The 13,449-nt window shown below is 34.6% G+C and overlaps 1 protein-coding gene across 16 annotated transcripts in view; it reads left to right on the top strand.

Moving 5' to 3' along the window:
• LOC111060386 (glutamate receptor ionotropic, kainate 2) overlaps nt 1–13,449 on the top strand; it is a 97,611-nt gene that overhangs the window by 36,332 nt on the left and 47,830 nt on the right. For all 16 annotated transcript variants that reach the window (XM_039421790.1, XM_039421796.1, XM_039421794.1 and 13 more), the window contains exons 4-5: nt 10,522–10,773; nt 12,940–13,115. In XM_039421790.1, the coding sequence (XP_039277724.1) occupies nt 10,522–10,773; nt 12,940–13,115 (428 nt within the window). The remainder of the gene's footprint in view (nt 1–10,521; nt 10,774–12,939; nt 13,116–13,449) is intronic.

Below are 13,449 nucleotides of genomic sequence, written 5' to 3'. Positions count from 1 at the left end.
TCTTGTTCGATTTTAAATGTTCTATTTGTGAGCCGATATTTTAGGCCAATCTATTTGTTATTTGTAAATTTCTGTTTTCATCAATCGATAAATTTAAAAGCTTAAAGTAAATTATCCCATAATTAATTTGGTGAAGGAAATATTAAATTAAAATTCCCCACGTGCTGAAACTGAAGCCTGGATTGCCGCCGATCAAACGATTTTTGATCTAAAGAGGAAAACCACGACCGCCAAGGAAATTCACGTGAGTTATAAGTTTTAAAAGGGGCCCCAATCTACGCTTCGAAAAATATTTCAGTGCAGAAACATAAATTTTTTCTTCGTTAAATTATTGGCCACGCCGACAAGCGCTTTTAGCATTTAAGAGCCTAGAATTTATTCAATATTTAATTTATAAGAATTTGTAGTTGATTGACTATCCTCCGCTGCCTGAACCACGACCCCGAGCATTTTTAAAAATATTTTATAATTCATTTTTTTCACTATTTTTTCAAAACTGTTAAATTTTATCAATTGTAAAATTCTGTCGAATCACGCATGGTATCATGCAAGCACAAGAACATTTTTAACTCCTTTTGTTAATGCTAAATTATTATCATCCTGTAAATCAAATTCTGAATCTGCACTGTATGATTACATATTTTATTGTAATATATTTCAGTTTTGTTAATTCGCTTTCTGAGTTCGATTATTTCTTAAGCCTGTCAATTATTGTGTCTGATACGTTCTATATCATCAAGAACCGATCGAATACGATCATTGGAATAATTGAATTAAGCTGGATATTGGAACAGGTCTAAGTGGATGTAGCGAGCGGGGCCAGATCGAGATATTTATTCTTTGTCCTTACCTGCTCATATATCAGCTTTTATCTGTTACCTACCTCGACTTTGGAGCGAACACATCAATTGTACAGCAGTGGCAGCCATAGATCATATAAATTCCTACAATATAGCTTAAAACCCGACAAGACTCTGTTCTCGAAATATATTCTGAACGATATTTGGTCCAAATACCGTATTTTAATCCTTCAGAACTTATTAGAGACGCAGTCCCGTAAATTATCTACATCGGGATTTTTGCTCGACCTGTATGATTTTGTATGCTCATTCTTCACAGGTAATAATTTTAAGGTATCCGTCTTCAGTGTTTAGCGATCGCTACACTGCTTATAAAAATTTCATCACTATACAATTTGTCATTAGAAGAATCAAGGGTGAGCGAGCGTTTAGGCCTCCCGCGATTCCGACAATTGTATTGAATCTTGTAGTGAATCAATCAGTCTGGTGTGCATTCCGCGTCCACGCACGCAATTACAAAATTTATAGCCGCTACACCATTGACTCAGTACAAGATTCACTCTACATGTGTGAAGCCGTTAAAAAACGCACCACATGATTTGCCGGCCCAACGTGAGGCATTTAGATACAGCACCACAGTACCTATTCCAATTTGATGTGAATCCTCAAATCAACAGTCATTCTAAGGAATCAATTATTTGAATGAAATGGAGCCTTTTCTACTTATAAATGTTCCTGATATCTCTCCTAACAGCTTGTAGTATTGGCTGAAGTGCATGTGCTCACGCAATTATTGTAAGACATGTTCGGGTAGTGCGATGAGATGGGGATGTTGAGAAGAGAATAGAGATGTTGGAGAATAGGGAATAAGAGAATAAGGAGATAGTGGAACAGAGGAGAGTGAGAGAGAAAAAGGGAGGAGAGAAGAGTGTATAAGAGAGAAAGTAGGGTGAGAGAGGAGTGTGTGAGAGAAAAGGGATGAGAAGAGAAGAGTGGAGTTCACGGCTGGACGAATTGGGCCGGCAATTGGGCTCTCAACGGCTACAAAGACTTCCGTTCGCCTTTCTGCTGCTGCTGTTGACCCGGCGAGTTGCCAAATGGCGTTCGACTATTCCAACATTCTCGAATAAATATGGAGCTGCTGATGAGCAAGGCACTCGCACCCTCTGGGGAAGTGGCCAAGATCGAAACGAGACTATTAGAAGAAACAACTAGATTAGCAACGATCTGTTGGCTGCCTGCATCACTAATGCATGGCATATTGAACCCTTAGAGACAACTTTCAAGAAAATGCTTCCATTATTTTCCATTCACTCTCAAAATACACACAAAAACATCATTCATGATGAAAAACTTATACGTGTAAGGAATGTTGTTGAAATGATAAGTATTAGTGCCCACTACTTTTGAGAATTTACACTAATACTTTGTAATCTGAACAAAATTTGCCAAGTATAGGATACAAGACGCTATTATGGTCCTGCTTCCTCAATATTTAGAGACAATAAAAAGGGAAAAGCTGGATAATAGTAGTTACTTTACTTCATTAAAACAGTGTTACAACCAAATGGGAATCCATCGATTGATTGATTGATTGATTGATTGAGTACTTTATTCATGTCGATTACAATATAAACTGGCATATAAACTTATATACAATAGCTTACAATACAGCAAAATTATAGATGAATTTACATAATATAGACTAAGAAAATAATTATTGAACTGTATATGATATGAAAAAGCAATTTGTAATATAATAACTATAGATAATTATATTGTTATGCATCTACATAGATTGGCGGAGCTTTGGACATATCAATGTCCATTCGTCGGAAAGAATATTAGAAATATCCTCCCCACTAACTCTCTACCAAACAATTGCGATTGGAGACTTGCTAGAGAGGAAGATACAAGAAGATGATAAATTGCCCACCTCATATGCACTTCTTGAGAGAAAATTGAAAGCATTATGTAGGGATTGCTGTAGAAATCTCCAAAATTCGAAACAATTACAGAGAAATAACTTTGCTTTGGAGCCTCAGGAAGTTCACCAATATGATAGTTAGCAAGAATTATCATGATTTATAAGACTTGCAAATCTGTACCCTACAATTCTATATTATGCAGTTCATTACAGACCGATCCTAACATTGTTATTTGATCAAATCATTTTGGAAATTATTTCTAGCCAAAGTGAAATCCATAATAGATAGGAGAGAAATGATACTAGATCATCACTTCTATTCTCCACATAAGCGATCAACCATCGACCAGATACACAGGATTTTCAAGTTGTTGAGAAGACTTAGAAATAAAGATTATACTGCGCTTCTGTCATAATATATATAGCCTAGGCTTATGATAGAGATGTGGCAATCGTGGGAAATAAGTCATTATCCATCTGACATCTCATGATTTCTCATATAGTATGATTACATTTTTATAGAACAGAATCCTCAGATTTACTTTGAGGTAGAAAAGTTGTTATCTTAGTAGATGTCCCAATCATTATGAAGGACTTGAAAAAATGTAACAGCCGCACTTCTAATAAGACTAACTTATAGATTCACAAGTAAAAAAAAAAATTGTTTCAACTTGTTCTTTCCTATATTCAAAATGACGAATGAAACTTATGAAAGTTGCAATATCAGCCTACCACATATTCGCCTACGATAGAGGCGTATCATTGCAGACAGAACTGAAGACAATTTCCACTCTTATGATAAAGTTAGTCTCAGATGGATCTTATCATAAATAACAATATTGTCTCAAGTGTTGATTGGGTCCTATTTCCATATACACGCTCCAGAATCTATTGAACGACCCCGTGAAATTTAGGGCCAGGTAATAACGCAGCTTGAAATGACACTGGTGCTTCAGTGAAAGAGGAGAGGATGCGCACTTCTTGTCTTGCTCACTCACTCACTCTCCTTCACTTTCGTCCTCACAAGTCCTCTTTGGAAAGTTGAAAGCTTTGTTCGGCCTCCCCTTCAGACAATAGGGCTGCCGAGGAATGACACCCGCGGCGATTGAACAAGATGTACATTGTCTCATATGCCACAATCCCCTCTCAATATTAATTGAAGGTCTCCAATATGTTGACGTCAGCTGAATCAAATCGATAAGGTATACATTTCCCATCCCATTCTAACAATTTTCTCATATAAAATGCACCTTTCTACTGTACAATAAATACTGTTACTGACAAAATTTTTACATACTGAATGTAACTATAACCAATGATAAAGTTTCTTATGTTCATTATTGCTTATCAATATTATTCGAGGATCGTTGGTGGCTCTCCCGTCAGCTGTTCAAATGACAATGCATATTTTTTCGTCCTTGCTTATAACTTACTTTTTCTCTTCTCAGTTGTGATCTCTAATCTAACTTGACTTATCAAAAAATTGATGTTACTGACATCGATTTGGAATCATTATCAATAATACTAAATTTCATTTTATTCTCAGGTACTGATTAAAAAAATCTGGTGTGGTACACTCACACAACTTTCCTTGCTCATTGAACTGTAAGCCTTATTCTTGAAAACGAGAATAATTCAGGGGAATAACATAATGACGATTGGTGGCAAAATATTTAAAACTACGATAAGACTACTCTTTATGTTCATATATAATTGTTTTCAGAGTACTTTTTCCTTTGAGTTGATTTTTTAAAAGTCGTCAAAACAGCTGTTCTACAGACGGAATATCTGGACTATGTGTTCTTTCAATAAACTGTGCTCTACCTACCTACCTCATGCACGAAAAGGAGGTTACAAAGTACATTTCTCAAGTATGGGGTGGACCCTCCATTCGTTTCCCAGGAAAAAGACTCATGTCAGTTGATAGAGCTGATAAATAACTATACAGGGTATGAATTTGAAAAAATATCGATGAAGTCATTTTTGAGAAAATCGTGAAAAACATGGTTTTTTAGTCACTATCCGCCATTTTTCTCAAGAATATTACAGAGCTCCTGCAATTTTCTCAGAAAGGAGACTCATGTCAGTTGATAGGGCTTATAAATAGCTCCATGGTATTGATTTGAAGGAAATCTTTAGAGCCGTTTTCGAGAAAAATGTGAAAAATATGTTTTTTTTAGTAATTATCCGCCATCTTGAATTGAATTTTATTGAATTTCTTATCGTCGGATCCTCATGGTATAAGGACCTTAAGTTTAAAATTTCAAGTAAATCGGTTAATTAGAAATGGAGTTATCGTGTTCACAGACATACACACATACACACACACACACACACACACACACACACACACACACACACACACACACACACACACACACATACGCACATACACACACACATACACACACACAGACCAACACCCAAAAATCATGTTTTTGGACTCAGGGGACCTTGAAACGTATAGAAAACTTTAAATTAGGGTACCTTTTTTTTGGAAAGCAATACTTTCCTTACAATAACTAAATAGGTAATAGGGCAAGGAAAGTAAAAAATATGAATTGAAAAAGCACCGTGATTATTCCCACACCAATGTAACGATGGTGTAACACGCCAATTCCCACGCCAATTCATTTGTTCTTGAATACAAATAGGACAAACCCCGATATAGTATTTGAATATAGGACAAAACTCAAGGTCTATCAAATCATTAACCTATCCGATATAGAGTATAGCCTTCAGAGTATATACAAGATCTGAAGCCTTCAGAGTATATACAAGATCTGAAGCTTTTGTGACGTCAGTTCAATATTTCAATGTGGAGCTGAGAGTGACTGCTGTACATGAAAGGGATAGGAGACAGATGAAATGGAGAAGACACCTGCATTTATAAAAAATATTTTAATTTGTACTCTCATTTTGACGTGGAATTGTTGAAGATCTAATACTGTAATTCAAATAATATTATTCAGTCTCAACAACTGGAAAGGTTAGGTTATTCTAGAATGCTTATTGCAAAACGATTTCTGAAAAATCAAATATCAATTGACGATAAAAGATAAAACTGGGAGGAAAAAGTAGAAAATTTTTCGCGACTGATCACCGGTTTTGGCCTTCAGGTAACCTCTCTCGCAATCATTCTGGAATCAGGTTGCATGACAGAATGGTGGAGTTAGAAAGGCTTTATCCGGCGCTCGCATTGGTATGCAGAGCTCGAACGTCAGCCGACAAAATCGCGGTCAGTGACATGGGAATGGTGCGACACTAATTCGTTGCGCCCCCTTTACTTATATGTGAAGGGATTCGCCACCAAATCGCTCCACAGATAGATTGCATTCAGCCAACTTGGCCCAAGACGGTAAAACTGTGATGGTCTGTATTCGCAACCATAAAAATGTTATTAGCATCAGGCTGAGGGAAGCAAAGCTCAGGCTGTTAAACAAACTAATTTATTGCCAACACCGCGAGCTTAGTGGCAGTTATTCGAAGATGGAGCATAAAATATAAAATGAAATTTTCCACTTGGGAATATGTTCGATAATTTCAAGCAGTTCTTCTCACGAGTAATGGCACGTTGTGAACGACCAATATAATGAGACAGTGTACTCTTTATGTCTTCCAAGTAAATTACACGTTTTAAGTTGGTCTGGGAATTGTACATACCGGGTAAGGGACTTCATTCTTGACAAAGAGTTTCCTTCAAAGTTTCAACGGAGTCATTGGATCGATTGCTTGAATATGATTATTATGAATTAATTGTAGGGGAGGAATTATCAATGTTTGTCCAACTTGCCTTGAGTTGAGTTTTTTGACAGAATATTGTATCATTCTTCTTCTTCTCCTTCTTCTTCTTCTTCTTCTTCTTCTTCTTCTCTTCTTCTTCTTCTTCTTCTCTTCTTCTTCTTCTTCTTCTTCTTCTCTTCTCTTCTTCTTCTTCTTCTTCTTCTTCTTCTTCTCTTCTTCTTCTTCTTCTTCTTCTCTCTTCTTCTTCTTCTTCTCTTCTTCTTCTCTTCTTCTCTTCTTCTTCTTCTCCTTCTTCTTCTTCTTCTTCTTCTTCTTCTTCTTTTCTTCCTTCATTCAAGGAATAGGTTCTTCCCTTTTCGACTCACAACAGTATAATTGTAACTCTATCTATGAAAACTCTATCTATCTATTACAGTAAAGTAGTCTAAAATTAAAATAATCATTAAATAAGTTATTCATCTTTTCCTAGGTCTGCCTATATCTCTTTCACCTATAGGGTGGTAGTTAAGAATTTTCAAGGGAATCCTTTCTGTTGGCATTCTGTTGATATGCTCCCTCCACTGGTTGCGATATGATATAACTTTTCCATTCATGTTAAATGCACCCCATCTCTTGCCTTATTTCCTCATTTCTAATGTGGTCCCGGCGGTCACAGCCCTTTGTCCTGCCAAGGAATCTCATTTCTGCTGCCTGCACCCTGCTCCCTGGACGTTTTGTTGTGACCCATGATTCACTTCCGTATAGGAGAACAGGGGCAGCCATCACTCTGTGGAACTTCATGAGTGTTTCTTTCCTCGCTTTCTTGTTGAGGGTCCTGCTGATGTTCCCACATATTGATTGGAATTTACCTATTCTTCTTTCAATATCCAATTCGACTTTGAAACTGATATCACAACCGAGGTAGAAATATTGTGACACTTGCTCCAATACTTTGTTGTCAATAACTATTTTTGATCTCATTGATAAATCATTCTTTTTCTGATATATTATTTTAATTCGAATAAGATTCAATTCTTCAGATGATTGAGGACCAAGAGAGCTCATTAGGGTTTACATCAGTATTATTCTCTTTTCATTTATTCATTAATCTATTGACGATAAACAAATAAAACTGATTTCATATATAACATTGGTAGATAAAATAATAAGGTAGCCCTTGTGCTATTTCTATTATTCTCTTCATTCAAACATTTCTCTCACAGTACTTCAAAATCCTTAAATCCCATTTCACCATCGTCTACAGCTTATTGTAGCTCTGGATGCATTGTCCACGTTACCCAATGGAACTGTCACGTTACTCTATACGCTAATCCACGGTAATTCTATACGACAACATTGTTCCTTATTTCTTATCATGCTTTACAATCTTTTTCTCACTAATTCGATTAAAATGTTAACAAACCATTGATTGAAATATGATACGGTTCAACGGAATTGAGACAGGAGGGCGTGATGGAATCATTTAATAAGGGCAAGCTCTAGTTTCTACCAAGCACGTAAAGAGTAACAAAATGTGAACTCGACAACATTGTTCATTATTTCTTATCATGCTTCACAATCTTTTTCTCACTAATTCGATTAAAATGATAACAAACCATTGATTGAAATATGATACGGTTCAACGGAATTGAGACAGGAGGGCGTGATGGAATCATTTAATAAGGGCAAGTTCCAGTTTCTACCAAGCACGTAAAGAGTAACAAAATGTGAACTCGACAACATTGTTCATTATTTCTTATCATGCTTCACAATCTTTTTCTCACTCATTCGATTAAAATGATAACAAACCATTGATTGAAATACGATACGGTTCAACGGAATTGAGACAGGAGGGCGTGATGGCATCATATAATAAGGGCAAGTTCTAGTTTCTACCAAGCAAGTAAAGAGTAACAAAATGTGAACTCAATCAGTTCAGCAAGCAGACTGCTAGTTGATGATACCAATCGTGTTTTTTATCACCTAGGAATTCACTTGCATTACGAACATATTATTCTTGATTGAGGTGACAAACTGTTGAAACTGTTAACTGGGAATCAAATGACACTCATCAAAACTGTTATCTAAACTTCAATATATATTTATTCTACAGAACTACTACCGCATATTGTGAAAAACATATATTCTTATTTAAAGGGATAATTATATCATCAATATCATATTCAAGCTTGGAAGCTGTATCACTACAAGCTTACAAGTTGCAGTTTTCTGGATAAAGAGACATCGGAAGACCGAGGAAGTGGTGGACACCGAAACAGGCTTTACAAGACTAGTCCATGATGAGGATAATGATGATATCATATTTTCATAAGCAAACATCAAATCAAATATATGAACATTCATTCTTTGAACTTGTAATATCAAAAATGTCATAATCTTTCGAAGAAGTCTCTTGAAAGACAAGAATCTGACAAATCGCTTTGTAAATTCTTGGAAGCCAAACTCGATTTCCTGTTTCTGTAAATTATAACCCTCTCACGACATCCTTGTACTTTGAAAAAGCTGGTTGGAGTCTCTTGAGAACCTAAGAGACACTCTTCATCTCCAACAAGTATGAACTGAGTGTGAAGAAAATAAAGTACACCATTTATCACGCTGCACACTGCCTAGGATGATGGCATTCAACTGAAAATCTCTACTGAAAAATATCCCATATTTCTCCTTTAAGAATCACTTTCGATTAGATATGAAGTGGTTTAAACTGTGAGAAATATTGTTCAATGAATCAAATTTTGAACGAGAGCCTCATGAGATGATATCAGACACTTTCACACTTCGCCAAGAAAACAAAAAAATGTCCTTTAAGAAATGCTATCCCTTAATAAGAAACGGGAAAATTGAGAATCCATAAGAGCTCTTTTGAGGCCCATCTGAAAAATATATATGATCTTTTGGAATCAACTTATGAAGTACAAATTTATTATTTATATGGTTGATAATCAGGAATGATAGTCACTAAAATGTTCAATACTTATTCTATTAAATCTTACATCTTGTAACAAAATGAACAATACAAACAATAGATGGAAGTATCATGTTCAGATGATCATGGGCTGAACTTATTTATTTATTTATTTTATTTATTTACAATGCAAATAACACCAATGCAATAACATTGAAAGATAAAATAATAAGGTAGTCCTTGTGCTATTTTTCTTCCAAATTTATAGATGACAAAGTCCAAAGATAAGGTTAGAATTTCACAATATGACCCTATAACACTATTTCATGAGCTCTCTCCTCTAGAAATACCCTTCTTCCAATTCTCCGCGTACTTATATTGAAAGCATGAGTTTGTGGATTTGAGTGAAATTTTCAATATTTTTTTGCAATTGTGAAGGAAGAGTTTTGTTTGGATTCGTATTTGGAAATTGATCAATCTAATAGATTCAAAATTGTAGTAGATACATTTTTTGGAGTCAAAATTGTGTACAAATTATCATTTAAGTTACGTAAGTAGCATAACCTTTAGACTGTGTATTCCAAATTAAGGTTTGAAGCAGTTTTGGGCAAATGCCTGTTGTTTTTTACCTGAATTGTATTTGCATATGAATAAATAAATAAATAAATAAACTTAGTTGGAACTGCCATAAGAGAAGGATTGGATTTTTTTAAATAAAAATACTAAGTAATTGTCAAAAACCACAAATTTTATTAAAAGTGCAAACCGGTTTCGGTTGTCTCACCATTGTCAATCTTTGATAAAGTGAAACTAAGTGCAGCTGAATTTATACTAGTAAGTGAGTACTGCTGCTGGTCAAGGGCATGAACGCTTGTCATTGGCCCAGCTAGACATTCTCCTCCCACTTAACGGTGAAGTGTAATAGAAACTGGTTAGATGATTTCACTCTCGGGAGATGAAAGCTTAGAATGCTTCATCCTGATATTTTGTGTGTGTTCTCATTATTATGGTGATTCTAGAACCATGTAGCTAAAAAGGTTCAACTTCCATACTTCAAGGTAGTGTTCGTTATTTTGGTTTTTACTTTCAATTAGTTGCCTCCCCACTGTTTTCGTCATGACTTTGTGAATTTGTATTGATGTTTTCAGCTTGCCAACAAGTACAGGATGGTGTGCAAGCAGTGTTCGGACCAAGTGACCCTCTTTTGGGAGCACACATTCACTCAATCTGCGATGCGTTGGACATTCCTCACCTAGAATCGCGCCTAGATCTTGACTCTGAATATAAAGAGTTCTCAATCAATCTCCATCCTGCACAGACTTTACTCAACAATGCATTTTACGATGTGATCGACTTTTTGAACTGGACTAGGGTAGCAATCATATATGAAGAAGATTACGGTGAGTGGGATCTTCCAAGTTAATGAAATCAGTCAATTAGTACTTCCACAGCTAATTACGTAGTTTTGTCCGATTCCATTAATTCTCTTTGGGGGAGAAATTTAGATAATCTCGATATACTTATTTTTGATACCTCATTTCAATAATAATGTATATTATTTCATTTTGTATCGTAATATTTAATGTATTCTCGGAAAATGTGTCGCTACTAATTTGGAATATTTTCGTATTCCTAGAGGACTTCCGGTTGCCATCTGGGTCCACTTGAACAATGGGATCAATCATTGAAATAAATTAATATGTCTTGGATAGTGACAATTGGTTCAATGGAGGAGAGAGGAATAACTAAATAAGCTCGTATATTTTCATTATGTACAATGCTCAATCTAACTAGATAAGATATTTCATTCACAAATGGAATATTATAGTTAATGCATAATCAATATCACCAACCGCAATATATTAACATTGTTTAATAGATAAAGGAGAAACATTTTAAAAAGAATATATCTGTACTGATGTTACCTAATCGAAATCGTAAAGAAGATCTAAAATTATCATCTATGATAATGTGTTCTGGGAGATTCGTAAATATTCTATTCTATTCGGTTGGTATTCTTATCTATCAATGAATTAAAATCCATTTCATGAAACTTTCTCAGTTATTATTGGCGAGTAACAATTCATTAAAAAAAAAAAGCATTTTACAAAATAAAACATGCTGTGCTCATTCATTGTAATACAAAAAAAAACTTAATAACCATTGTGTTACAACATCATCCTAGAACCTAAATTACTGTATATAAGTAAAAATAAATTCTATGTAAAGTGTCTAAAATAAAATGAAAGTGTTGATTTAAATTTCAAATTTAAGTTTATTAATCTTAATGTGGCTTAGGTTTTAAGGAAAACGATGAGAAACACAATAATTATATTCAAGGAAATGAGCACAATGAATAATATGAAAATGGTCTGCATGGGCTAGATGCCTGTGCGCAAACCAGAGTACTAAAACATGTTTTTATAGGCAGAGAATATAGTATCAGAAAAATTTAGAATTTATAATTTTTTATGTATAATCTTTTCCTCCCCTTCGTTACTAAATAAGTTAACTTTAATAAAAGAATGAAACTGCAGATATAGGTTCCCTTCAGCACAAAACAAAATCATAAGTGTTAGTTTTTATGGTGACTATTGTAATTAGTTGAAATAATATTTTCTGATTTATCTATTCCTAATTGTAGTAAGAAAATCTTCAATTTTAATCTGAAATCTGTTTTGGATATGTTATTGAATAATATTTGCTGTGGGAAATGGGACGTTAAGTTCCGATATAGAACATAAATTGATAGCAAAGGATTGATAAAGGATTGATAACAAAGTACGTATCATCCAATGAGTCATATAAAAAAAGTCACGATACGTGATAAAATCTCTTCTATTATTGGTGAAACGATCTTTTTTCGACCAAAAATGCATTATTGTTGTCTCTCTTCAACTCGTCGAGTGATATTTTTTATAGGTGTCTTGGAACAAATGGATTTATTATAGCAAGGCATTGCCCGAATTCACAAGTAGTAAAGTGGCTTTTAGCTTAGCGCGACAGTTAGTTCCTTTACCTGCTATCAAATGCTGTTCTCTAAGCCCGGCTGAAACTTTAGTTGTGGACATTCCACACCTTAAAGTTACCAGAGTCTTCTTGATCCTGGTGTAACCTTGGATTTATCAGCAGACTTTTCTTCCAAGAAAACGGATTATTTACACTATGAACAGAGATATCGTGGAATTTCTCCACAATAGAATTATCTCACAATCAATTTAGAATAATTCTACATTTCTAGTCACTGAAAAATGGGTCTAGTTATCTCTCAATTTTACATGTTGTATGGATAGTTAAAAAAGTATATCTTCTCGGTTATAATTCTGTTTTCTGTTTATATAAGTAATCGCTCTTGTGTGTATAGAAACTCGTTTGATGGATGTTTGGAATAAAATTTAGACATTCACCACAATACTCACTACTTTTTAAAAAAGTAAATTTTTGAATGCAACATCTAGATCTATAAAAGTACATCAGATAATCAACCGGAATTTCAAGATTAATAAAAATTGTAGAGAATTATATTGAAGTGTGTTATGGTATCCAGTGAAAACATTCATTTCTAGGCCTTATCAAGTTAAGAGAGCTTGTGAGATCTCCTGGTCAAAGAGAAGTGGAAATTCATATACGACAAGCTGATCCTGACTCTTATAGGAGTGTATTAAAAGAAGTGAAGACCAAAGAGATTCATAATCTGATTGTTGACACTAGGCCTGAAAATATGCATCACTTTCTCCGTGGGGTGAGTAGAGTGAAGCAAATCTTTCAATTTAACACCATTGTATATAAGTGTTATATTTTGTATGATCAGATATGTTTGTTGTATCCAGAATATCATGGTCACCCAATATTACTCTCATATCATGCTTATACATTGTAATCTCTCAATACAATAAAACTCAGAATACCGATAGCATCCATTTATTTATTCATTTATTTCATTCATTTATACAATAAGTACATTATCAAAATGATAGGGAGAGGATAAATAAGGTAACCTTGTGCTATTCCTCTCCCAAATTTAGATAACACATAATCCGAATTACGTTAAGTCTTGTAGTTCTTCAATTCACAAA

The sequence above is a fragment of the Nilaparvata lugens genome, chromosome 2, assembly GCF_014356525.2.
Source record: "Nilaparvata lugens isolate BPH chromosome 2, ASM1435652v1, whole genome shotgun sequence".
Lineage (NCBI taxonomy): Eukaryota > Metazoa > Arthropoda > Insecta > Hemiptera > Delphacidae > Nilaparvata > Nilaparvata lugens.
The sequence above is the reverse complement of the archived record's forward strand: the minus strand, read 5'-3'. Positions and strand labels throughout refer to the sequence as shown.